Genomic DNA, 24,794 nt, shown 5'->3' on the forward strand with positions numbered 1-24,794 from the left:
GCTCTCCTCCCCCCCACCCCCCCCCCATTTCTGTATTGCTTTCAGGACAGATCAGAGCGATTACAATTTGTCAAAGCGGTCATATGCTTGCACAGAACAATTGGAATCGCTCTGATCCATTCCTACAAGGAAAGAAGAGCAGATATTTTAAATCCTGCTACAACCCCGGCTGTATGGGCAGTGACAGCTAAACACCTGTGAAGGCAAGTGCAGCAAAAAGGGTTAAGGTGTGTGTTCACTTTTTTATTTTTGTGAAAAGGTAAACTTAAGCAGGGTATAGACGTTCGGTTTTTTTTTTAATTCACCCATCATTGAACGAAAAAAAAAAGTCAGATTCCTGCATCGACACAAACGTGGAGGAAGAGATCTCTCCCACTGTGCTATTGTATTCCCCATCAGAATACACTGATCAGCGCTGCAGCCCATAGGCATGTGCAAGGGGTGTGCCCGGGCACACCCTAATCACTGTGCGATGCCAGTTCTCCCTATTGCTTGGGCTTCCCCCGGTGTTGCCCTCCCCCCCTCTGCCCCGCAGTGCTGCTCGCTTCCCTCTTCTCCTCTCCCCCTGGCTGCTGCAGGGGATGTTTCAGGATGGAGAGCAGGGGAAGGGGCTAGTAAATTTGATTTACTGGCCCTTTTTTTTTCTAAATGAACATAGTGAACACATTCACTCACTGGGTCCGTTCATAACGAAAGAATAGTAAACTGTTTACTACGCCTCAGTTTGAGAATGATCAGGAGGCACTCAGCACAGAGCACTGCCCAGTGCAGCTGAGGCTGTAGAGAAAGGAATGCGTGTTTGAGCTTTGGGGGGCACACCCTATTGCAATAGGCTGCGCACACCTACGCTGCAGCCATTGGCTGAAATCCCTAATCGAATGCTGTTTTTACAGCATGATCAGATGTTAGAAGTCGGTCATTGGTCAGACTGGCTTCTGTTGAACAGACAGCAGTAGTAAACATGGACTGAAAGTTGGCCGGTTCCTGCTGAACGGGATGATTTTTGGCCGGTGTGTGTCCTGCTTTACACTCTGACAATTTGATCAATTTATTTTACCTAGTAGGTCAGGTCCTTGCACTACATAGTTGTTGGTAAAGCTCAAGTCTAAATCTTTACTTACAATATCAGGGATGTGGTACAATATCCTCTGAGCCAAATATCAACTTTTGTTTTTCTCTTCAATCTAAGGGCTTTGTTACAATTTTTCAGGGGGACCCAATCGGACCCTGCAGTCTCCTCTATAGGCGGTGGGATGTAAATGGACCGCTTGTCCATGGAAACCCACCGACATCCGGTCCTGTCCGCTAAAAACATACGGTTTGGGATCCATTCCCTATCCATCTAGCGCAGGGATCCCCAAACTATGGCCCTCCAGCTGTTTGCGGAACTACATATCCCATGAGGCATTGTAAAACTCTGACATTCATAGACATGACTGGGCATAATGGGAATTGTAGTTCCTGAACAACTGGAGGGCCATAGTTTGAAGACCCCTGCTCTAGCGGATTGGATCAGATGGCAGTCTGGTGTATTTACATCCCACCGTCCATAGAGGAGAGCAGGCTGTGCATAAGCAGAGCAGACACAGACCTGCCACCAGCCTGCTCAGCTGGGATCAGCAGACATAATCCCCACTGAGCAGGTGACATGTGTAAGCCCTCTAAAGTAAATTGTATAGCCAGATTGCTATGTATGTGGTGAAGTTTGTCTGCGCCCCACAAGGTGTAACTTCTAAACGTGTTTTCTTTGGGAAATATTACAATAGGTTTTGTATCTTTCATAAAGAGAAGATCTATAGGGACTCCTGTTTTCATTGTCAATTTGTATTTTTAATGCAGCAAACTAAAAGACGCAGAGGCTAAAAATAAGGAGCTATTAGAAGAAATGGAAGGCTTGAAGAAAAAGCTGGAAGATAAATTCAAAGACAACAGCGGTTAGTAGTTGTGCAGCGGTGTTGATGGCGGTGCATATGCCTGCGTGTACAGTTAGACTTTGAATAGTGGATTTTTGCCCATAACTTAAGCATACATGAGACTATTCAGGTTTTTACAGTTGTCACAACTCTAGTTTTGGAAAAAAAAAACAGACAGAAAGCTGGGGATTGGGAAGCTGTATTTTTAAAGTGGTTGTAAAGTCACATCTATTATATACTTTTATTCCCTCTGTCACATATTTAGTACAGTGTGTGTGTTTTTTTTCTTTTTTTTTTTTTAATTCTAAATACCTTTTTGCCCAGGGCTGCTGTGTGGTCACATGTCCTCCCTCTGCTCTCCTTCCTGATCTAAGGGAGTATACAGTGGGAGGGGCTGAAATTCCCTTTTGACATATGCAAGTTAGCAGAGGGAGGACATGTGACCACACAGCAGCCCTGGGAAAGGGTATTTAGCTTTATAATTTAAAAACCACACACACTTTTTTAAATCTGTTCCTAAAACAGAGAGGATAAAAGTGTACGATAGATGTGACTTTACATCCACTTTACTAAAGGGAAGGAGCAGCTGCAGCAGAATACTCAATCGAGGCAGGAATGGAGGGGCGTGGAGATCGGCTTTACAGACTACAGAAATGACAGAGTGGGGGAGATGCAGAGACGCTGAATACACACGCATTATATGGTGCCCTGAAGGGACAGGAGCATTTTTTTCCTTTAGGTTTAATTGTTTTTATACTCCTTTTTCTAACCTTTTCAAGTCTCCAATCCCCCCCCCCCCCCCCCCCCCTCTGAAGCTGGGCTTTAAACCTGCACTCGAGGCAGTCTGCTGAATATGTAGAAAAATATACAATGTATATTCCACGCACCAGGGATAAGGTGAAAAATGATATGCAAAAAACTAGTGTACTTATGATAGAATCAAATATAAATATGAATAAAAGGTAAAGCAGCTGCTGTACAATAAAGGTATACTTGACAAAAGAATGGTCTTTAAGAAAGGCCAAATACAGCGCTTGCTAGTATGAATGTCTAATATATAGCATTTCCATGCTAATCTCTGTGATGAATTATAAATAATCAAGTGAATATCAGAGATGGGTATAAAAAATTCCCAATAAATAAGCATGTGCCACATCGATTTCTTGTCTTGTCTAAACTCTGAGGACGTCACCGGAAGTGACGAAACGCGTCAGTTTGGACCGCATAGTGTCATCAGGTGGAACGCAAGCCGGAAGCCAGCCCGTTATTCCGCGAGGAGGACACGCAGCCCGCACCGCTTGACCACCAGTGATAGTGAAACCCTGCTTTTATACTCTGAACCCAATGTATGGGTAATAAACATTTCAATCCTTACAATATTATGCTATTTGGAGCCTTCTTTCTCCTTCCCTAAATATATTGGGTCGTTACACCCCGGAGCCTAGAGGAGCCGTTACCAGCCCATAGGACCACCAAAAACGGAACCCATTTGGCCCAGGGGGCCATCAAAGCCTGAATGGTCTTAATGCCATATGGCATATAGGACCCACAAGATCTGGTAAGTGATCCACTTTACCCATTCACTCGGGACAAGAAATCGATGTCATAGCCAATCAAGCCAGAGCACTTGCACCTTCTAATTGTGAAGATTCACTTTCACTATGGACAATATTTTGAGCACAAAGTCACTGTTTACTCTGGACTGTCTTTTTTTACTGATTATTTTTTATTGCTGATTGTTGCTTGATATTTATATTAGAAATTTTATACGTCATACACCAGTCACTTATGCACTAAGGACTATATTTTAAGCACATAGTCTCCATTCACCTTGAATTGTTTTTTATTGTTGATTGATTTTTATACCGGGATTTTATATGTCCTATACTGAGTCACTTATGCACTTTATGGCACATGCTTAATTATTTATTGGGAATTTTTTATACCTATCTCTGATATTCACTTGATTATTTATAATTCATCACAGAGATTAGCATGGAAATGCTATACAGGCATACCCCGCTTTAAGTACACTCACTTTAAGTACACTCGCGAGTAAGGACACAGCTTGTTCAACTTGGCATGACACTACTCCTGGTTTTTAACATTGGCGTCTATAGGAAATCTTGGTCAGCTTGACATGGCACTGCTCCCAAACCATAAGTGACAGGGAAACCAAACTTGGGGAGCACCGAGAGGGGACCCAGGACTACAACATATCCTGTTTGTGGCTGGCCAGCTTGCCTAGGTAATCTACTATGTTATAGTCCTGGATCCCCTTAACATGATCCCCAAGCTTGGTGTCCTTGTCACATGGTTTGGGAGCAATGCCATGTCAAGCTGACCAAGATTTCCTATGGAGCTAGTGTATTTACATGCATTGAGAAGTGAAAAAAGGTATTGCTTCACTTTAAGTACATTTTCATTTTACATACATGCTCTGGTCCCATTGTGTACTTAAAAGTGGGGTATGCCTGTATATTAGACATTCATACTAGCAAGCGCTGTATTTGTCCTTTCTTAAAGACCATTCTTTTGTCAAGACTGCTGAATACAAACAGTTGGAATGGATATTTGGGAGCTGTCCTACTTTTTAAATATTTATCATTCCAGTTTTGATATTTACACAGCTCTGCATAATTGTAAAGCCAACCTGATAAATTGACTTTTCTCCGCTGCAATTAAGTAACACAGCTAGGTCACCACCCAGCCCCTAGCCTGTGATTGGACAGTGCAGGAGCAGAAACAGACTGATGAACTCATCTCTCTGCTTGCTCTTACTGTTGGCATGTTCCCTTTAGGCTTGTACACACTATAAGAAAATTGGGGGAGAATTTTCATCCAAAGCACTTTTGTTCGATTTTCGACAGCAGATTTTGACTTTTCGTACGAAAATTCCAGAAGGGACAAACTCCAAAATTTTTCTTGTATTGGAACAGAATGAACGATTTTTGTTTAATGTGTACCATTTTCGCACAATTTTCATGCAAGAAAAATCTGAAAAGAAAGTCTGCGCATAATCAGAAACCATAAACAACAAAAAAAGCCTTTAGTTCAAGAATTTTCATATGAATTTCCATTCATTGGTTTCGATTTGCTGTGAAACGAGAAAAATTGGATGATCATTCGCCTGATTTTCTTATAGTGTGTACCCCACTTTTCAGTATGCATGCAGCAGAGCTCCAGGCAAACCACTAAATACACTAGTGAAATGGATATTTAGTAGCTGTATAGGAAGTTGAAAAAACACATGAGGAGGAGAGGGTTGCACACCCCAAATGTCTTATGAAAAATAGGAGAAGGGTGCAGCAAAAAATTTAGATCAAAAAGATATAAAATTATTAATTTTATTTACACTTAGTTAAAAAGTTTCCATGTAAAAGATATAGACTCTGGTTTACAATATTAACCCATCGAAAAACACATATGAAAAAGACAATGCAAAAACAATCACAACCAACAAATTGCTATCCCTATGCGTTTCAACCTATTCCGTGGTTGTCTATCAATACATTATAAAATTAGAAATACATATGTATTATAATGTATTTATAGACATCACATATGCCCTGAGGAAGACAACCACGGAATAGGTTGAAACGCGTAGGGATACCAATTTGTTGGTTGTGATTGTTTTTGCATTGTCTTTCTCATATGTGTTTTTCGATGGGTTAATATTGTAAACCAGAGCCTATATCTTTTATATGGAAACTTTTTAACTAAGTGTAAATAAAATTAATAATTTTATATTTGTTTTTTATCTCAATGTTTTGCTGCTAAAAATAACTCTGGGGTGGGGGGCAACCTTCTCCCTTTTTCATTTTGTAGCTGTCTTACCTTTCAGTGGATTTGCATTTGTCATTCCATTCCTGAAATTGACACAGCCCTACCAAATTGTAAAACTAGCCTGATAAACTGACTCTTCTCAGCTTAAGTTATGCAACACAACTAGGTCGCCACCCTGTGCACAGCCTGTAACTGGACAGTGCAGGAGCAGCAAACAGAATGATCAGATCATCTCTCTCTTTCTGTTAGCAAGTTCCTTATTAGTGCATGCAGTAATGCTGACTAACAGAGGACTAATAAAGTTAAAGTGGTTGTAAACCTTACACATGAAATCTGAACAGAGCATATCCCTTTATAATGTGTACTTGTTTAAAATAAGAGCACGAAGTGTCATTTCTGTCTGCTGCCTCATTCCCCTGCTATGAGCAAAAGTCACATCTGACAAATTTTCCTGACTAGGAGAAAAAAGGTGACGGGGAGGGACCTCCAGCAGATTGACAGCCGCAACTCTGTTCCTGTGTGCTGTGTGAAGAGGGGGTGTGTCTCTTCCCTCCAATCAGCACTCAGAGCTCTCCTCACTAAGCTATGTGGAGTGAAACTTCAGCTCTCCGTCCCCTTTTTTTCTAAACTCTGACAAACTTTAAAATTCAGCACTTTAAATGGATGTAGAGAAAAGAATGCTGCAGATAAACAGGTACAACGTGTGTAGGTGGATTGGTTTCATCTCGGTGTATCACCTGGGGCCAGTCACTTCCCTGGGTATATGTAAGGGTTTACAACCACTTTCAATTCTAGTAACAACACTATCTGTATTGAAAGTGCATACACTGATGTTTGATAGATCTACAATTGCATTCATTCATTGGTGTATTTAATATCTGCCGGGGGGTTAAGCTTTAACCATTTTGAATGCATGGGGAATATCGGAGAACAGGGCTGTTGTAAGGGGAGTAGGAAGCGAATAAACCTCCTGGTTATTCAACTCGGCAAAATGCAGAAACCAATGCTAACATTTTATTTATTTATTTTTAAACATTTGATTCGAGTTGTTTTTCTGTTTCCTCTTAGGGCTCAAACTGACAGATTTCCAGGAGTCCATATTTGATTACTTTAACACATCTCCCCTGCCGCATGACCTGAGAGTAAGTATTTAGCAGTCTTCAGTTTTGTGAAATCATTTTCCATTTTGCGGCTTCAGACTGTGTTTAAAGCATTCAGTTTTAAGAAGTTTAATTTTCACTTTTGTCTAGTGTTTAGGTGAGACTTTCTATGATGTTATAGGTTCATGGCTGCTACCATATTTGCTTATTATGTAACAATGCTGGTCTTTCTGCTTTATGGCCCCTTTCACATGGGCTATCCGATCTGGTCCGCCTGTCAGTTTTTCAGGCGGACCTGATCGGATGCTCCATGCAGCCCTATGGAGCAGCGGATGTCAGCGGTGACCTCCACTGACACCCGCTGCTATCCAATCCGATCCTTTTCGTGAAATCCAGACGGATGGAAACCCTATTTTCCATCCGTCTGGAGGATTGGATCGTATAAGATCGGATGAAAATGGACAGGCGGTCCGTTACCATCCGATCTCCCCATAGTGGAGAGCGTGGCTCTGACAGCACCATCTCTGCACAGTGAGTGGAGGCAGAGCTGTCATCCGACTGTTCAGCGGGGATCGGCAGATCGATCCCCGCTGAACAAAACTGAGTCTGTCAGGCGCACCGCCCGCGTGAAAGGGGCCTATTAGTGCGATACAAAGATTGCACCCTTTTGCTCCCCTCATTTTAATGCAGTTTTGCTGCCTAATTTCAACAGAATTTTCATGTCTTCGAGAGGATTTATCCTGTAAATAGTTTTATTGCAGGAGTTTTTCGGAAGGCATGCTGATAACACTGCATGGAATACAGAAAACGAGTGAAAATAGCATTTGTACAACCCAAATTCCAAAAAAGTTGGGACGCTGCATGAAATCTACATAAAAACAGAATGCAAACATTTGCAAATCTCAAACCTATATTTTATTCACAATAGGAAATAGAAAACATCAAATGTTGAAACTAAGAAAATGTACCATTTTAAGAAAACAATAAGGTGAATTTAATTGCAGTAACACGTCTCAAAAAAGTTGGAACAGGATCATGTTTACCACGGTGTAGCATGCTCTCTTCTTTTTTCAACACTCTATAAACATCTGGGAACTGAGGAGATCAGCTGCTGGTGTTTTGAGGGAGGAATGCTGTCCTATTCTTGCCTGCTATAGGATTATAACTGCTCAACAGTCCTGGGTGGTCTTTGACTTATTTTTCGTTTCAAGATGCACCAAATATTTTCAATTGATGAAAGGTCTGAGCTGCAGGCAGGTCAGTTAAGCACCCAGACTTTTCCACTAGGAAGCCATGCTGTTGTCATAGATGCAGTTTGCGGTTTAGCATTGTCCTGCTGAAATATAAAAGCCTTTCCCTGAACAAGATGTCATCTGGATGGGAGCCTAAGCTGCTATAAAACCTGGATACATCTGTCAGCATTGATGCTGCCTGTTCCAGATGTGCAAGCTGCCTGTTCCAGATGTGCAAGCTGCCTGTTCCAGATGTGCAAGCTGCCTGTTCCAGATGTGCAAGCTGCCTGTTCCATGCACACCAATGCACTCCCATACCATCAGAGATGCAGACTTTTGAACTAAGTGCTGATAACAAGCCGGAAGGTCCCTCTCCTTTTTCGTTCAGAGGATGAAGCGCACATAGTTGCCAAAAAGAATGTCAAATTCCTATTCATCTGACCACAGAACAGTTTTCCACTTTGCAACAGACCATTTTAAATGAGCTTTGGCCCAGAGAAGACTGCAACCTTTCTGGATCATGTGCAGATATGGTTTCTTCTTTGCATGATGGAACTTTACCTTGCACTTGTGTATGGCATGGCATACTTTGTATTGGAAGTATTCCTGAGCTCATGTAGTAATGTCTATCACAGAATCATGCCTGTTTTTGATGCAGTGCCGTCTGAGAGCCGAAGATCAGAGACATCCAATATTATGTTTCGTCCTTGTCCCCTGCACACAGATTTCTCCAGATTCTCAATCTTTTGATGATATCCAGTACTGTAGATGATGATATTTTTAAAGTCTTTTCAATTTTATGTTCAGGAACATTATTCTGAAATTGTTGGACCATTTTTAGGTGCAGCTTTCTACAGATTGGCGAATCTCTGCCCACTTTTGCTTCTGAAAAACACTGACTTTTCTAAGATGCTCTTTTTATACCCAATCATGTTACTGATCTGTTGCCAATTAACCTAATAAGTTGAAAAATGTTCTTCCAGCTCTTCCTTGTTATTACCACTTACTTTGCCATCTTTTTGTTGCTGTGTCCCAACTTTTTTGAGAAGTGTTGCTGCCATCAATTTTAAAATTGCCTTATTTTTTTACTTAAAATTGCACATTTAAACATTTGATATGTTTTCTCGTTTCCATTGTGAATAAAATATGGGTTTGGAAATTATTGCATCCTGTTTTTATGTGGATTTTACACAGCATCACTACTTTTTTGTAATTGGGGTTGTAAATAAAATAAGTGAAATGGCCACATCATGTTAAAAATATAGGTACCCCACTCCTCTCCCTTTCTTCTCCCATATTTTATTGTTGGTGAATGAGGCCACCCACTACAGTAGCAGGTCAATAGGAAAGCACATAAGTGTCAGGGCTAAACACTAACTTTTTAATACAGTTGAGTTTTGTATAGTACAGGCACACACAGGTTAACTTCCTAGGGGATTTGAGCGGAAGTGGGAGCAGGTACTTGTCAAAAATAGTGTCAAAGGAGGTGAAAGAAATAAAAAGAGCAGAGCTTCCATTTTGAACTGAAGTTCTGCTTTAACCCCTTGGAGCTGGTGCCTCCCAAGCCTTTAAGGAGTTTAGGATGTCAGGAGGCGGGGTAGGGTTTATGATCATGTGACCACTGTTACAGCCAATCACGGCGGTCACATGATCGGAAAGATCCTGTTCGCAAGCAATCGGGAGCTTTCTCTTAGCCGTAGGTAACTGTGCTGGGAGCGCGCAGGGTGTGCGCTCTCGGCAGAGCTGGATTGGCACTAATGCACGCAAATATGCGGCCATTTTGCCCCAAGGCCCACCCGAGAAGCCGCATATTTGCATGCCGGCGCCAAGAGGTTAAAGTGATTTGTAAAGTCTTGTTTTTAAATGACATAAATAACAAATGTGTTATACTTACCTGCTCTGTGCTGTTGGTTTTGCACAGAGTGGCCCGGATCCTCCTTTTTTCGGGTCCCTTGTCTGTGCTTCTGGCCCCTCCCTCCTGTTAAGTGCCCCCTCAGCAAGCACCCAAGCCAAGTCACAACTCCGTGTCCATTCAGACACAGAGCTGTGACCGGGCCCCGCCCCCTCTCTATCCTGATTGGCTAAGTGACTGATTGGCAGCAGTGGGTGCCAGTCGCTGCTGTCTTAGCCAATGAGGAGGGGAGTCTCGGGCAGCTGAGAAATTCCATCGCTGGGTAGAGAAAGGCTCAGGTAAGTAATAGGGGGGCTGAGGGGGGCTGCTGCATACAGAAGGTTTGTTTAGCTTAATGCATAGAATGCATTAGATAAATAATGGCCCCGCCCACTCTCTATGCTGGTTGGCTAAGTGACTGATTGAAAGCAGTTGGAGCCAGTCGTCGCCCCATGCTGCGGTCTTAGCCAATGAGGAGGGGAGTCTCGGGCAGCTGAGAAAATCCAACATCGCTGGGTAGAGGTAAGGTAAGTATTAGGGGGGCCTGCTGCATACAGAAGGTTTGTTTATTTTAATGCATAGAATGCATTAAGATAACTAAAAAACCTTCTGCTTTACAATCCCTTTACGTTTGAGATTCAGGATCTCCATTAGATTTTTATTTTGTTGTTAATATATAGCTTGTGTCTAATCATTACCTTAGCATTGTGTATGGTGATTTGTGAGAAGCTAACATGTAATACAAAGTTCTGGCTCTTTATGTTCCTGTCTGGTGATGTCCTTGAGCTGTAGCTTCTAGGTCTCCCTCTAATATTTTTTTACAGCTTTATTTCTCTCCTGTTTTGGGGTGTTAGCAAGGGCCGGCCGGCCGGCCAGCCAGTTCTTAACTATTTGCTGTGCCCTTTACTCTGAAAATTCTGAATTTCTGGGTACATAGTGCTGATTTTTGTGTCCCTCATGTTTGTCACCACAAGGAACCAATGTCTACCTCGTCCACGTCCTCTCTCCTAGCCTATTGGGAAGATGTAAGTCTATTCACAGCTTTTGTGACCATCCTTAAATCGGGCACTTTTCACCTAGTCACCACCTAATAGTCTATAACCCTACAACCTATGGGCCTGTATTTAATAAAGCAAAGTGCAGAGTGCTGTAACTCATAGCAGCCAATCAGATCTCACCCTTTTTTTTGTTTTTAGTACTGTGAAATCTTAGTCTACGATAGGGGGATCACCTTGTGTCATTGCACTGTTTCCAAGATATTAGTAGGTTTACTAGAATATGAACTGCATGCCTTGCTTCCGGGAGCTTACATATGTACCATAACTGCATCATGTTTAATTAACTATAGACTGCTTTCGCAGTCTCCCTCCATGACCCCAATGGTTGGTAGTATAGATCCCTATCTGGCCTTCAAGAGTGCAAGCATCCAATTAGGTGGTTTACCATTTAAACTGGGCACAGTTACCCACAGCATGCTTCCTGTAATTGCTGTAAGCTCTCGCTTCAGTTAAGCTGGCCAAACTGGAGCTGATTTTCGGGAGAATGATTAAAGCAGAACTAAACCCTCCTATCCTTTTCAGTCAAGGAAGCTGCCATCTTGACCTCTGTTTTATCTGTAACTACAATGATGCAGCACATGTGATTAGTTTTGACGCCAGACATGATTTGACAGTTTTGTTGAGAACGCAAGCAGAAGTGGCAAACATTACAGGGGCCAAAAATATAAACGCAAGTCACCGGCTAGGGGGAGAACCTCTGGGGGAATCTAGGATAGAAAAGGACCTGGGGGTCCTAGTAGATGACAGGCTCAGCAATGGCATGAAATGTCAAGCTGCTGCAAGCAAAGCCAACAGAATACTGGCATGCAATAAAAAGGGGATTCCCTCCAGAGATAAAACGATAATTCTCCCACACTACAAGACTCTGCTCCAGCCACATCTCTAGTATGCCGTCCAGTTCTGGGCACCGGTCCTCAGAAAGGATGTGCTGGAACTGCAGAGAAGGGCAACAAAGCTAACAAAGAAAGTGTGGGACTTCAGCTATGGGAATGACTACAAGCATTGAACTTACTATCTCTAGAGAGGAGACGCTTGAGGGGGGATATGATATCAATGTACAAATACCGTACTGGTGACCCTAGCATAGGGAAAAAACTATATAGAACTATATAGAATTTAAAAAGACAAGCGACCATTTACTAAATTTGGAAGATAAGTGGTTTAACCCTAAACTGCATAGAGCAGGCATGTCTAACCTGCGGCCCGGAACCGCAGGCAATGCGGCCCACTGCCCCCTGACCATTTATTTTTTTTGCTGGGGAGGAAAGAAGTCGAGTCAGGGGCACAGCCACAGAGGCTGCCTCGAAGGGGATCATCCACTAGTTGTGTTAAATTAGTGCTGGGGGGGGGGGGGGCTTTAGCACGGGAAGGGCGAAGTGGCGTTTTATTACTTATATACCTTAACTATAGTATTTTATATGCGGCCCGAGAAAATTTCTCTACACTCAATGTGGCCCAGAGAAGCCAAAAGGTTGGACACCCATGGCGTAGAGGGTTCTTTACTGTCAGAGCTTTAAGGGTGTGGAATCTCTTCCACAAGCAGTGGTATCAGCAGGGAGCTTTGATAGTTTAAAAAAAATCTATTAGATGGGCACCTCAACAACCACAACATACAGGGGTATATTATGAACTATTGACATATACATACACACACCATAGGTTGAACTTGATGTAATGGTGTCTTTTTTTAACCTCACTATGTAACATTCCCTTTTCTGCTTTTTCTTTATCAAAAAGATTATTGGAAAAAAAACAGTATAGCACATACAAAAGTTGGTTCTGACACATGCAGTGAGCATAAGTTGCGCTAAAGTCAGAGTTGGAGCAAAACGTATCCACACAGGGTTGTAGGAGTTGTATAGGAACACCAGTGAGGACGTAACACAAAACTATGTATAACTAGAACATGACCTGATGAACAGGGGGATTACATTACACATTGAAACTGTTAAATTGATGGGTTTAGTTCTGCTTTAAGTGACCAAACTGCATTTTATGTATTTTTTGCTATTTGTGGTGGATCATTTACAAAGAATATTTGTGTATATGTGATCACCTTATAGGCCCCATTTACACTCACAAATAGGGCTTTTGCCAGTTACATGCGGCAGCCCCATTCAAAGCAATGGGAGGAACTGATAGCTTCCGCAGCTAATACCGGCTGCTTGCATGTAATCGCTTATGGAGCGATTACCTGTGATGATTGGCTGCTTTGCAGACAGCTGTCATCAGCAGCTAATTGCTGGGATCCTCTGCTGGGTCTTCTGCATGTAATCAGTAAAGACCCCATTCGCAAGTGTGAATGGGCATGGTCCACTAGATCAGTGTTTCTCAACTCCGGTCCTCAGGGCACACTAACAGGCCAGATTTTAAATATTACCTTGGGGAGATGTAGAGTAGAATACTGCAATCACTGAGCAGCAAATGATATCACCTGGGATGTATTTCAGTTTTCTTGCAAACCTGGCCTGTTAGTGGGTCCTGAGGACCGGAGTTAAGAAACACTGCACTAGATGTTGACTGATCAACATTTTTAATTTGCCCAGTCACGCTTTGGTGGATTGAGTTGGATTGAAATTGATACTTGGCTACCCAAGACAAAACAGTCACAATTTCTTGAAATCAGCAAAGATGGTAATATGCTTGTGTGGCCAGCCTAAGAAATCTTTCACAGGGGGAATGTTTTCACTCTTGATGGTGCCATGTAGTAGAAGGGAACTCTGCTATAAAATGTGTGGACCAAAATTAACTTCTTTGTTCTCCTTTACTCCCCTTTGAAGCCGGACCCTGCTCATACCACAAGGTGTTTGCATTCTGTGCCCCCACAGCCTGGGTTACTGCATCTATTTGCTCTTTGTGCTGTTATTAAATAGTGGCCATTGTCCTTCACTAATGTTACAATTATTAGTTGTCTTTTGTATCCCTCTCTAACTTTACCTTATCTTTAAAATTCACAACTCCAGCAAGTGTTTCATCCTATACTGTCCTTTAAACTTTTAACCCTTTAATTGTCCAAGCAAGCTTTAGGGCACGACACTGTATATTCCTGCATCTGTGCACCGTGTCACTAGAACAGCTGTTTGTCCTGCACAGTTAGGCTTTGTTTTCAGCACCTATGGTATGTTGGGGTGATATTAGTGTGGTGAAGTCACTGTGTGGTGAAGACCGATGTTTAAAGTGTAAGTTCATCGTTACAGAAAATCTGTAAGGTGACTCTACACTGGACTCCCTCCCCATCACCCGTCTGTCTGGCTGTACTGTAGTCCCACGATCCTACTCTATCAGGGACGGAAACGCCTCTTCATCGGTCCAGGGATTTGAAATCCTCCTGGCTTTCTCTCCTCTCCTCTCCTCGCAGCGCTGACCGGTCGGGCTAGACGGATTCTGATCTTACAGTCAAATGGCCACTGCGCCCACATATAATTGACCTATGAAGGCCAGTTATAGGTGGGGGCATTGGTCATTAGTGTGTATACTAGAGGTGCACCGAAATGAAAATTTTGGAACGGAAAATTCAGGATGCACTTGGCCGAAACCGAAAATGACAGTCTTTTTTTTTTTTTTTTAATGTATATTTTTATATATATATAGTTGTATTCAACTTTTTAATTCATCATGAATTTAAATGCATATTTTTTTGTTGGCCATTATTGGCACTTTTAGTGCAAGAAAAGCTCAAGAAAAATGCATCCCTTTAAAATCTTGATTGTTGCATTTTTGGTAAGTTAAAAAAAACGCACCAAAAATGCACCTTCCCGTTGAAATGCATTGAAAACACAGCAAGAATGCATCAATAACGCACCTGTTTTACATTTTTGATGCGGTTTTTAAGTCCCATGACCGATAAACACCATAAATTAAGCACAGTAAAATCGCGGCAAAATCTGCATTTTTGGTGCTATTATCGGCATCTGCTTCTCGATCAGCAAAATGCAGGAAACACCAATTTTGGGCGATATGTTTCGGCCGCAGAAATTTGTTCATCTGTAGTGTGTACTGTTGGAATAACGGTGAGGGGATGCACTGGATGCCTTCACTGTCATTGTGCTATTTGCTGGATGTCCAGTGTGCCCCTGTGCCTTAGGCATAATATTGGGGTGCCCTGAAGTGGCTCTGTGCCTTAGGCATGTATTTGCAAATGTGTGCACACTAAACCGCTGTTTTTAACGTAAACTGTTAGACAGGAGAATTTGGTTGATTGCAGGTTGGCTGGGAATTTTCTTTGGTTTTGTTTTGATGGGTTCTGATTGGTCAGCGCCGCCCATTTGACAGTGATGGCTAATTAGAATGCCGCTTGTCTGTACACGCTGAGAGGTACAGAAAGGGGATTAAAGCCGTGGTGATTTCAAATCCCTGAACCGGTAAAGCTGTGTTAGGGGGTCCAGTGTAAGGTCACCTTACAGATTTTACAGAGGAGAGGGGAGAAAGACAGGAGGATTTCAATTCCCCGGACCGATGAAGCAGCGTTCCGGTCCCTGACATAGCAAAATTGCGGAATTACAGTGCAGCAGGGCCGGGGGAGATTGGGAGGGGTTCCAGTGTAAGGTCATCTTACATATTTTCTGTAAAGGTGAACTTACGCTATAAAGATATGTTCAATGGATGAGAAGGGCCTGAGTTCACATGTACGTGTTGTAAGGAATAAAACTTCACGTTAGGAATGGGCTCGGGCGTGTTCAGGATCCCTCCTGCCCGATCCCGCCACTGCACACGACAGGCAGTGAGACTTTTCCCGGTCCACAGCTGTACAGATCAGGAAATGTTTCACTGCCTGTGATTAGCGGAGTGCAGTGTCGACTTCCTGGCGGGATTGGGCAGGTGGGATCCCAAACATGCCCAAGCCCATCTCTACTCTACAAGTGTTAGACACCCCCCCAGCAAGGTATGCATACCATCCACACTGCCTCCCCTTGCTTACTGCATTTTCACTCAGTTGCTCTAATGGCATGGGTCTTTTGAGTATGTTGGAGCATGTAGTCGCCCCCATATGACAAAGCAGCCAGTTATCTGCGCTTGCATCCAATACTGGAGCTTACTCGGAGCAGACTCTTCGAAAGGGGAGACTAGAGAGGGTAGATCACTTGGTATACCTTGCTAGGGTAGTGGACTATCAGAAGCCCTTGTCATTCGGCTCTAAGTGAGTCTCTTTAATTGTGCCTCATCCACCCTTTAAACACAAACCATCTAATGATAAATACAAGCAGCAGTGTTGCTGCAATCCTGTTCTCTAGTCTTGCAGCTCTGTTTATCAGTTCTCTTTTCTATTGCAGTCGAGTATGATCAGCGATCAGGAGGTCTCTACACCCAAACCTGATATCTCACCATCCCTTACTGTCCCTGCAGTGTCTGACCAACAAGAGGTAGGATTTTGTGCTTGGGCTGCTTTGTCTGTGTAGAGTATGTACTAAAGATTCCGCATTTGTTTTGTCCGTTTTCTGTCATTCTGAAGCAGTACATCCTCAAAGCAAACCTGTGTTTTGCTCCTTTACTGTATAGCAACGGGTCCCGACTATACCCCTCATATACTTACCTTGCTTTTGTTTCCACTCTGATCACTCGTGAAGTGGAAGCCAAAGAAAATGTCTGGTACCTCCAGATTTTGAAGAGCATGTGACTGAAGATTTCCCTCCTGTTCTACTGATTATGGTGAAAGTTTGGGATTTCGCATCACTTTCTGTTGCAGTGACAGTGCTCACCTAAACAGGGGGAATCTCATTCAAACGGAACTAAACTGTGTACGAGTACCACAAACTGAAAACTTTTAGTGGACAAAGTGACACTTCCCCTAGGAGCGCTATATGTACCGTGTACATTTACACCTTTTTGGAGGATGTGCTTAGCTGAGAAAGCCCCTCCTCTGGATTAAATAAATAAAATGCCCATGAACACTCCTGGGATGTATGACATCATTTTGGCCTAGGCCAGGAAGCAATTGAAAGATGTAAAAAAAAAAAAGTTTAAAAAAAAATATATAATAAATCTTCCTATCTATTTACTAATGCTAGCAGCATAAGGATTAAAAATATTTGAATAGAGTTTTTTTTCCAATCATTTTTCCGATAGTTTTTTTTTTTTTTATATTATAGACATACATTTGGTGACAAAACACAACAAACAACAAAAAACCCCCCAAAAAAACTGAAAATTATTGTACAGCTGCACCCTGTTACATCATATAGTACTAAGACTCTAGGTAACATATTAGCGTGGGAAAGCTGTACAGACATTGAAATACAAAGATTATTATATTTAAACCCATGCACATGAAGACAATTGTCTATCTTACATGTGAAAAAGACCATGAGTATGTTTATACCGACTCCTAAGACTTATACAAAACTGGCCAAGCTAATGATTATTCATTACTGCCGTATTTGTCTCTCACTCAACCGGTTAGCACTGCAGTATTCTGTAAGACACTAAGGCCCTGTTCACACCTGAGCGTTTTTCAGCTCGTAAAAAACACTCATCTCTGAAGTCTCAAAACGCCCAACAAGCAAAATCCCATTCATTTCAATGGTCAACGTTCACATATGAGTGTTTTGTTTCCTGAAACAAAACGCCTGAAGCTCAAAAAAGAACATGAGCTTCTTTTTTGGCAGATTACAAGCGTTTTTGTTAGATGTCAATGCCTGCCTCCAAACACCTGCAAAAAATGCCTGAAAAAAAGCCTGAAAACTATACGCTCAGGTGTGACTGGAGCCTAAGGAGAAGGGGGTTAGGCCAGAAACTAATAAACAGGGCTCCCAAATTTTGTAACATTTATTAGCTGTATCTCTAGTTCGATACACTACTGTTGTTTAATAAAGTTTTTTTTTTACTTGAAGTCACCATTCCTCATATGGTGGGGTGCCCAGGAGACAGCCAGTTCAATGCAATTGTTTTGCGCACTATAAATGACAGCCTATTAATAGGTGTTATGATTACAGGTGCAAATATTTATTTGTGTAGATAACCCAAGAGGCATATCTTAGGGTCTAGATCTATATGGGTTTGATAGGCATGGTTAATAGTATTCACTAAGTTATGACAGTACCTAAACAGTTTAGGGCATTTTCAGAACATGTGGAGTAAGTTTGCAGGAGAGCCTAAACACTCTGGACATTCAGAGGAGTCTCGCCAGCCCCATTAAAACAGCTTAAGTGGGGTTCCATATGTTCTATGAATGATAAATAATTGAGAGAAACGTTGCGGACACTGACACGGAAGGCACCTGCTCTAAAATATTCTGCCAAACCTCATCAGATATATCTCCCAGGTCTTTCTCCCAAGCTCTTCCACCTGGACAAGTAACCAACTGCCAATATTGTCCCATTAGGTAACTATAAAATAGATCTTGCGATAGAATCTATAAGTGGCATCCGGTGTAACATGTTTAAATTGAGCCTGAAGGGCGTTTTGCAATTGTAGATATTGAAAAAATCTATAAGATGGCAATGGGTAAGATACTTGCAAATCCTGGAATGTTCTAAGGGTATTCTGTGTATACAGCTGGGCAACATGTTGGATCCCTGATATATACCAGTATTCAAACCCCTCTAACTTGCGTATTTCCTCATAATTCTCATTCCAACAAAGCGGTGTATATGCGGATATTCTCGAATAGTGCATGATTCGTCTAATTTCCCACCATAAGTAACAGGGTAGGACTACTAGAGACAAGCGCAAAGAACCTGACTCCAATTGAGCTAAGAGATGGTAACTGGAAGATCTGCCTAGCAATACCGACTGTACGGGGTCTGACCAATTTTCTATCCCCCATCCAGAAAATTGCTGGAGTTGGGCTGCTAGAAAATATAGTCTTGCATGAGGCACTGCCCAGACCCCTTGCATCTTTAGGTAGCTGAAGTGTCCATAGTTTATTCCTAGGGATTTGGCCTCTCCATAAAAGTTTTCAGAATAAGGAATCTATTTTTTAAACCCCTAAGGGGTATCCACACTGGTGAATTGTGGAAAATATAAAGTAATTAAGGAGCCTAAATCCTTTTTATTAAATTTGCCCGGCCCACCACCGATAGGGGAAATTTGGTCCATACTTGGCTTTTAGTCCTGAATTTGAGGATGGGATTCAGATTAGAACATAGATAATCCTCCACTTCTGGGTGTATTCATATACCTAAATATTTAAAGGATGTCGCTATTTTGATTTGTTGGGCAATCTGTGGTAGAGCGGGGGAAGGCTCATCCAATGGGAATAATATGGATTTGTCCCAGTTTATAGTAAATCCTGAAAAGGAACCAAATGTGCCTATCAGGGTCATAATGGATAATAATGAGCTGTCTACATTCCCAAGGAATAACAATGCATAGTCTGCATATTGTGATATTTTTCTTCTCTGTCTCCCCTTCGGAACCCTGTGATGGTATCACTGTGCCTAATTGCGATTGCCAGTGGTTCAGTAGCGAGAGCGAATAGCAGAGGGGATGAAGGGCACCCTTGCCTAGTGCCTTTTAAAAGGGCGAAAACTTTGAGGCTGATCCATTAATTTGCATACAAGTACGCAGGGCAGAATAGAGGAGTTTAATCCACCTTATAAATCTATTACCGAGGCCAAATAGTCCAAGAATTTCCCAAAGATACGGCCACTCTATGCTGTCAAAAGCTTTGACAGCGTCTAGAGACAAAATAGCCCTGCTGCCCTCATTATCTGAAGGCAGTTGTAAATTGAGGAAAAGTATTCTCAAGTTTACTGCCATTTACCTAGCTAGAATGAAGCCAGATTGATCGAGATGTATTCGTTTCTCAATAACATTGCTTAGTCTGGTGGCCAGGACTCTAGCTAAAAGCTTGATATCTGAATTCAATAATGAAAGCGGACAATAAGACTCCGGGTGCAAATGGTCTTTACCAGGCTTGGACAATACTATTATACAGGCATCATTCGTGGATTCTGGGAGTTTAAAGGAAGTGAACGCCTGATTTAGGGTCTTCAACAACTTTGGTAGTAGGATGTCCCCATAGTTCTTGTAGATCTCTAGTGGTAATCCATCGATTTCCTGGGGTTTGCCATTGGGGGAGACTGATACTGCCTGAATGAATTCATCTAGCATTAAAGGGGCATTAAGACTTTCATGATCACTAGGAGAAAGGGATGGTACATTCAGTGGGGCTAGAAATTCCCTAAGTTGGGCCATCTGATTGTCCACCTTGCTCTGATACATTTCTTCAAAGAAGGAATGTCTGCCTTTTTATTGGAGACCACTCCTGCAGGTGTGAGGATAGATGAAATAAAGTTAGTTTGCGCTTGGGAATTAGCAATAACCGCTAGCATATTACCAGTTCTTTCTCCTTCTTCAAAATATCTGCACCTGGTGAAAAACTGTGCTCGGTCAGCTTTATCCAAATCCGTCCTTTTATATAGTAATTATACATCCTTCCATATAGAGGGGTTAGAAGGAGTGGGGTTCTGAATATATTGAGATTCTTTTTTGTTGTACTTCTGCCACAAGAAGGGTCTCCCACTCCATGCTGTACTTCTTGTATGCACTAATAGCCTGTATTTACAACCCTCTCAGGAAGGCTTTCATAGAGTCCCACACTACCTGTGAGGTAGCAGACTGTTCATTGTGTACAAAGTATTCAGTTAGGGCCCGACGAATGGAGGTACCCGTGGGTAGTAACCGTAGCCAGAAGGCATTGACACACCAATTAGGTTTAATGCATGATTTCATTTTGGCTAGGGATAGGACAATTGGAGAGTGATCAGAAATACCTCTAGGTAAATACTGTACATCAGAAATCAATGGGAGCACTGGGTCTGTGGCCAAAGTTAAATCAATCCTGGGGAGAGATTTATAAGTAGTGGAGCAGCAAGAGTAAGCGTGGGACATATGGTTACGGAGTCGCCACACATCATGTAATCCCAGCTACTGAATTTGCCCAGAAAAGGGAGTTTCAGACTGAAGGCCCGGTGGGTGACGGTCCATACTCGGGTCACACACATGATTAAAATCCCCCACTAGCAATAGAGGTATACCCAGGTGGTCTGCCAGAAATGCTCCTATTCTCCACAACACCTCAGCATTATAAGGCGGGGGAATATATATTGAACCCAGAATACATGTCAGAAAATATAGTGCACAGCAACAGGATATATCTACCCTGAGTATCAACGTATGGTTACAGGAAAATTGTAGTTTAGGGGCTATTAAGACACTGGTACCCCGAGCAAATGCAGAATATACAGAGTAATATTGAGTAGGATAAGCTCTGCTTTGTAGTAGGGGAAACAGTGTCTTGGGTGAGATGGGTTTCTTGCAAACATACAATTGATGCAGCATGCTGTGTCAGAGTAGTAAAAATAGCTCTTTTTTTAATCAGGTCTTTAGGACCTCTCACATTCCAGGAGAGTATTACAAGATCAGAAGCCATCTTTAGACAGAAGAAATAATAATAGGTAGCTAGACAGGCAAACACATTTTCGTATGTCAACCTAAAGAAGAATTTTGGTACCTTATGTACCAGGGAACAAACGGTTCCATAGAACAGGCATAGTGGCCTCAAGTCTGAGTCATGTGGGAGTCCAGGTGACCAAGTCAGTACAGGGAAGCTGGCCGTAAGCGATGTGACAATTCATCTGTGTGCAGTCTTACAACTGTTAAAGTAGCCATGAAACCGGTAATAAGAAAAAAAAAAAAAACAAAGGAAAAGTCAGCCAAACAGGACTAGCAGTATGACACCGAGAACCAAACAATTTTCCTGCAGGAATAAGTTTGGTGAAAAAAAGAATTGCCCAGGCTTACATGTGAGCAATCAGTCCACAACATATAGAACATTATTGCCAACAGGTACAACATGCTGGAAATTTAGAAGCCACTCCAATTCCACCTATAGTCGATATTGATAAGGACATCCTTAAGGACCTGATCCCAGGAAACTAGAAAAGTGACGATTTACTTAGGTAGTGCAGTATCAGGTGGGGACATTGCTACGACGAGGAGCCAGGTGTTGCTCATTCCTGTCCAACCAGAAGGCAGCCGACCTAGGGTTGTCGAAGAATAACCTTTCATCCTTTGCCACAATGCGTAGTTTCCCTGGATACAGCATCGTGTATGTTATTTGAAGTTTGCGGAGGAGCTCTTTAACATCCCCGTACTGAGCCATCAGCTTTTGAACTTCCACAGAGTAATCAGGAATGAAAGAGACTTTGGAGTCATTGATCTTGATATTACCTCTCGTGCAGGCCCTTTCCAGGATTTTATCTCTGTCGTTATAATTGTAGTAACTTCAGGATAAATGGTCTTGGAAAGTTCCCAGGAGCAAGAGGTCTTGGTATGGGATTCTGTGAGAACATTCTACTGCAAAGAACGGGGAGAAGTTCTGTTTATTGAAGGTTTCTAGAATTCATTGCTCAATAAATTCAGTGGGATTTCTCCCCTGTATGCGCTCCGGGAGGCCTAGGATCCGCACGTTGTTTCTGTGGAGCCTATTTTCAAGATCATCTATATGGCTTACATGATTCGTTTGGAACCCCACTATGATTGAACAGCATTTGTAAACTTTGTCTTTCTTTATTTAGGAATCTGTACGGTCGCAGCCGCGAACACCCCCTGCTCCCTCTCCAACCTTTACACCAATTTCCATTTCTATTCCAAAGGTAAGTGGTTTTCAGAAGAATCGCTGTTGGATGCATTGACTATTGAAAGAGAAATACTACTCATCTGGGGACCTTCCTCTCAGTATAGCAGTGAAAAGACTTCAGATGCTGAAGCCGATGTAGCAAGTATCACTGTTTCAGATACCTGCGTTATGAGTGCACAAAAAAACACCATATATGCAGATGTGCCAGGTCTTTGGGACCCAGAAGAGGCCTTTGGCACATCTTGGCAAATGCAAGATGTTGATGCAGGAGAGGAGGGGCAAGGTGCACATATCGGGGAACGGAAGTTCCTTTTTATTTTTAGTGAATGTAAAAACATGAGTTTTTATTGATTGTGGTCCCTCATTCACATTGGGGCGCTTTGTAATTTGATTTGACAGGTCGCAGCCTATTGCCGGCAATGGCATTGTTCAAGTCGGTGTGACGCCGACTTGCAAAAAGTAGTTCCTGGACTACTTTTAATGGTTTCGGGTGCGACCTCAATAGACATCTGTGCATGAAGTCGCACCCAAAGTCACACTGACATGCAGCTTTAAAATCGTGCTATTTCAGATGAAGTCGCATGATTTTAAAGCCGCATTAATGTGAACGAGAGCTAAAGTATATTTGAACTCAAGAACAGAAATGTAATATATTGTAGCTAGGAGCCTTTAGATGTGTCTGCATTGGTGCCTATTCTTCAGTACATTAGGAAGTACGTTTTCTGCAAGTACAGAAAAATACCGGTTGATTCTGGCAGAATTCTAACGACTTTTAAACTGTCTGTGTTCTGAACTGATATCCTAAACAATGTTTTTAGTTTTCCAGACTTTTTGAATTACAAAACTCTCCCTCCCTATGTAATGAAGAGGGAGAGCAGTTCTGTAGTTCTGTCCTAAGGCAGCAATACAGCTTCACCATGTCACCCCAGAACATAAAATTTTAGTGGTAGGATTGCAAAAGAAAAGAAATCGTATGCAGGCGCAACATCTAAGGACTGCTAAGCTGCAATACATTTCATTTTTGTTCTAGAGTTTACATACACTTTAAGAGATGTGGCTGTAGCAGTACTGCCTTTTACTTATCAGTGCACTAAAATATCTTGTAGTCAGCTGATTTGAAGTACAGATCTTCTGTGGTGTGCCATAAAAATGTTCTCACCCAGTGTCAGGAGACCCGTAACTTACATTCTATCACAATAGAGGTGCTTGTGTGTCCAGCCTGACTTCCTGTCCTTCTGTAGAGTCAGCACTCTTCTGTCCGGGAAGCAGGAAGTTGTATATATTTGTGTCCCTGCTCATGTTAGACCACAGCTCTTGGTTTCTCACAAGCTATATTAACCACTTCCCGCCTGTGCTATAGCTGAAAGATGGCTACAACGCGGGCTCACATTGCCAGGAGGACATCTGTGGATGTCCTCCTATATTCAAGCTTCCCGAGCACCCCCTGCGGCACGCATCGGTACGGATCTGTGAGCGCTGTGTCTTTTGGACACAGCTGATCACTGATCGGGGTAAAGAGCCAATCACAGCGGCTCTTCACCATGGGACCAGCTGTGTCCAGTCACAGCTGATCACAGTGTAAACAGTATTTGCCAGTTATTGGCAGTCCTCTCCTCATGCTGACAGTGAGGAGAGCCGATAACCGGCAAATTCATACAGGGGACATCTACGCTGATGATCAGGGAACCGATCATCAGTATCCTGATGATCAGTACAGCCACAATCTGTGCCCGCAAGTGCTGCCAATCTGTGCCCATCAGTGAATCTTATCAGTGCAACCTCATCAGTGCCTTCTTATCAGTGGGCATCAGTGCAGCCGAAAAATTTAGAACGTTTTTATAACAAAATAAAAAAAAAATTTTTTCACAATTTTCAGACTTTTTTCATTTTATTGAGCAAAAAATAAAAAAACAGCGGTGATTAAATACCATCAAAAGAAAGCTCTATTTGTCTCAAAAAAATGATAAAAATTGTTTGGATACATTGTTGCAATTGTCATTCAAAGTGTGACACCGCTGAAATCTGAAAATTGTCCTGGGCAGGAAAGGGGTGAAAAGTGCCCAGTAGTCAAGTGGTTAAACTTTGGCATCTTTCAGTGATTTAATTGATAAAATGTGCAAAGCAGTTTTATCACGTACTTAGAGACTGTCACAGGGGCTAAAACCGCAGGTTCACTTTAGAGGATAAGTTCACCTTTTAAAAAAAAAAATAATAAATGCACATTTTTTTGCAG

General features: G+C 42.2%; 1 protein-coding gene across 4 annotated transcripts in view; it reads left to right on the top strand.

Moving 5' to 3' along the window:
- Positions 1-24,794, top strand: part of CDC42BPB (CDC42 binding protein kinase beta) — a 264,686-nt gene that overhangs the window by 186,739 nt on the left and 53,153 nt on the right. For 2 of the 4 annotated variants that reach the window (XM_082242642.1, XM_082242644.1), the window contains 5 exons: positions 1,840-1,934; positions 6,768-6,841; positions 10,897-10,947; positions 16,251-16,340; positions 22,500-22,577. In XM_082242642.1, coding sequence (XP_082098768.1) covers positions 1,840-1,934; positions 6,768-6,841; positions 10,897-10,947; positions 16,251-16,340; positions 22,500-22,577 — 388 coding nt within the window. The remainder of the gene's footprint in view (positions 1-1,839; positions 1,935-6,767; positions 6,842-10,896; positions 10,948-16,250; positions 16,341-22,499; positions 22,578-24,794) is intronic. The other 2 variants (XM_082242643.1, XM_082242645.1) reach the window with 1 other exon arrangement.

Source organism: Pelophylax lessonae (assembly GCF_965119305.1).
Source record: "Pelophylax lessonae genome assembly, chromosome: 13".
NCBI classification, from domain to species: Eukaryota; Metazoa; Chordata; class Amphibia; order Anura; family Ranidae; genus Pelophylax; species Pelophylax lessonae.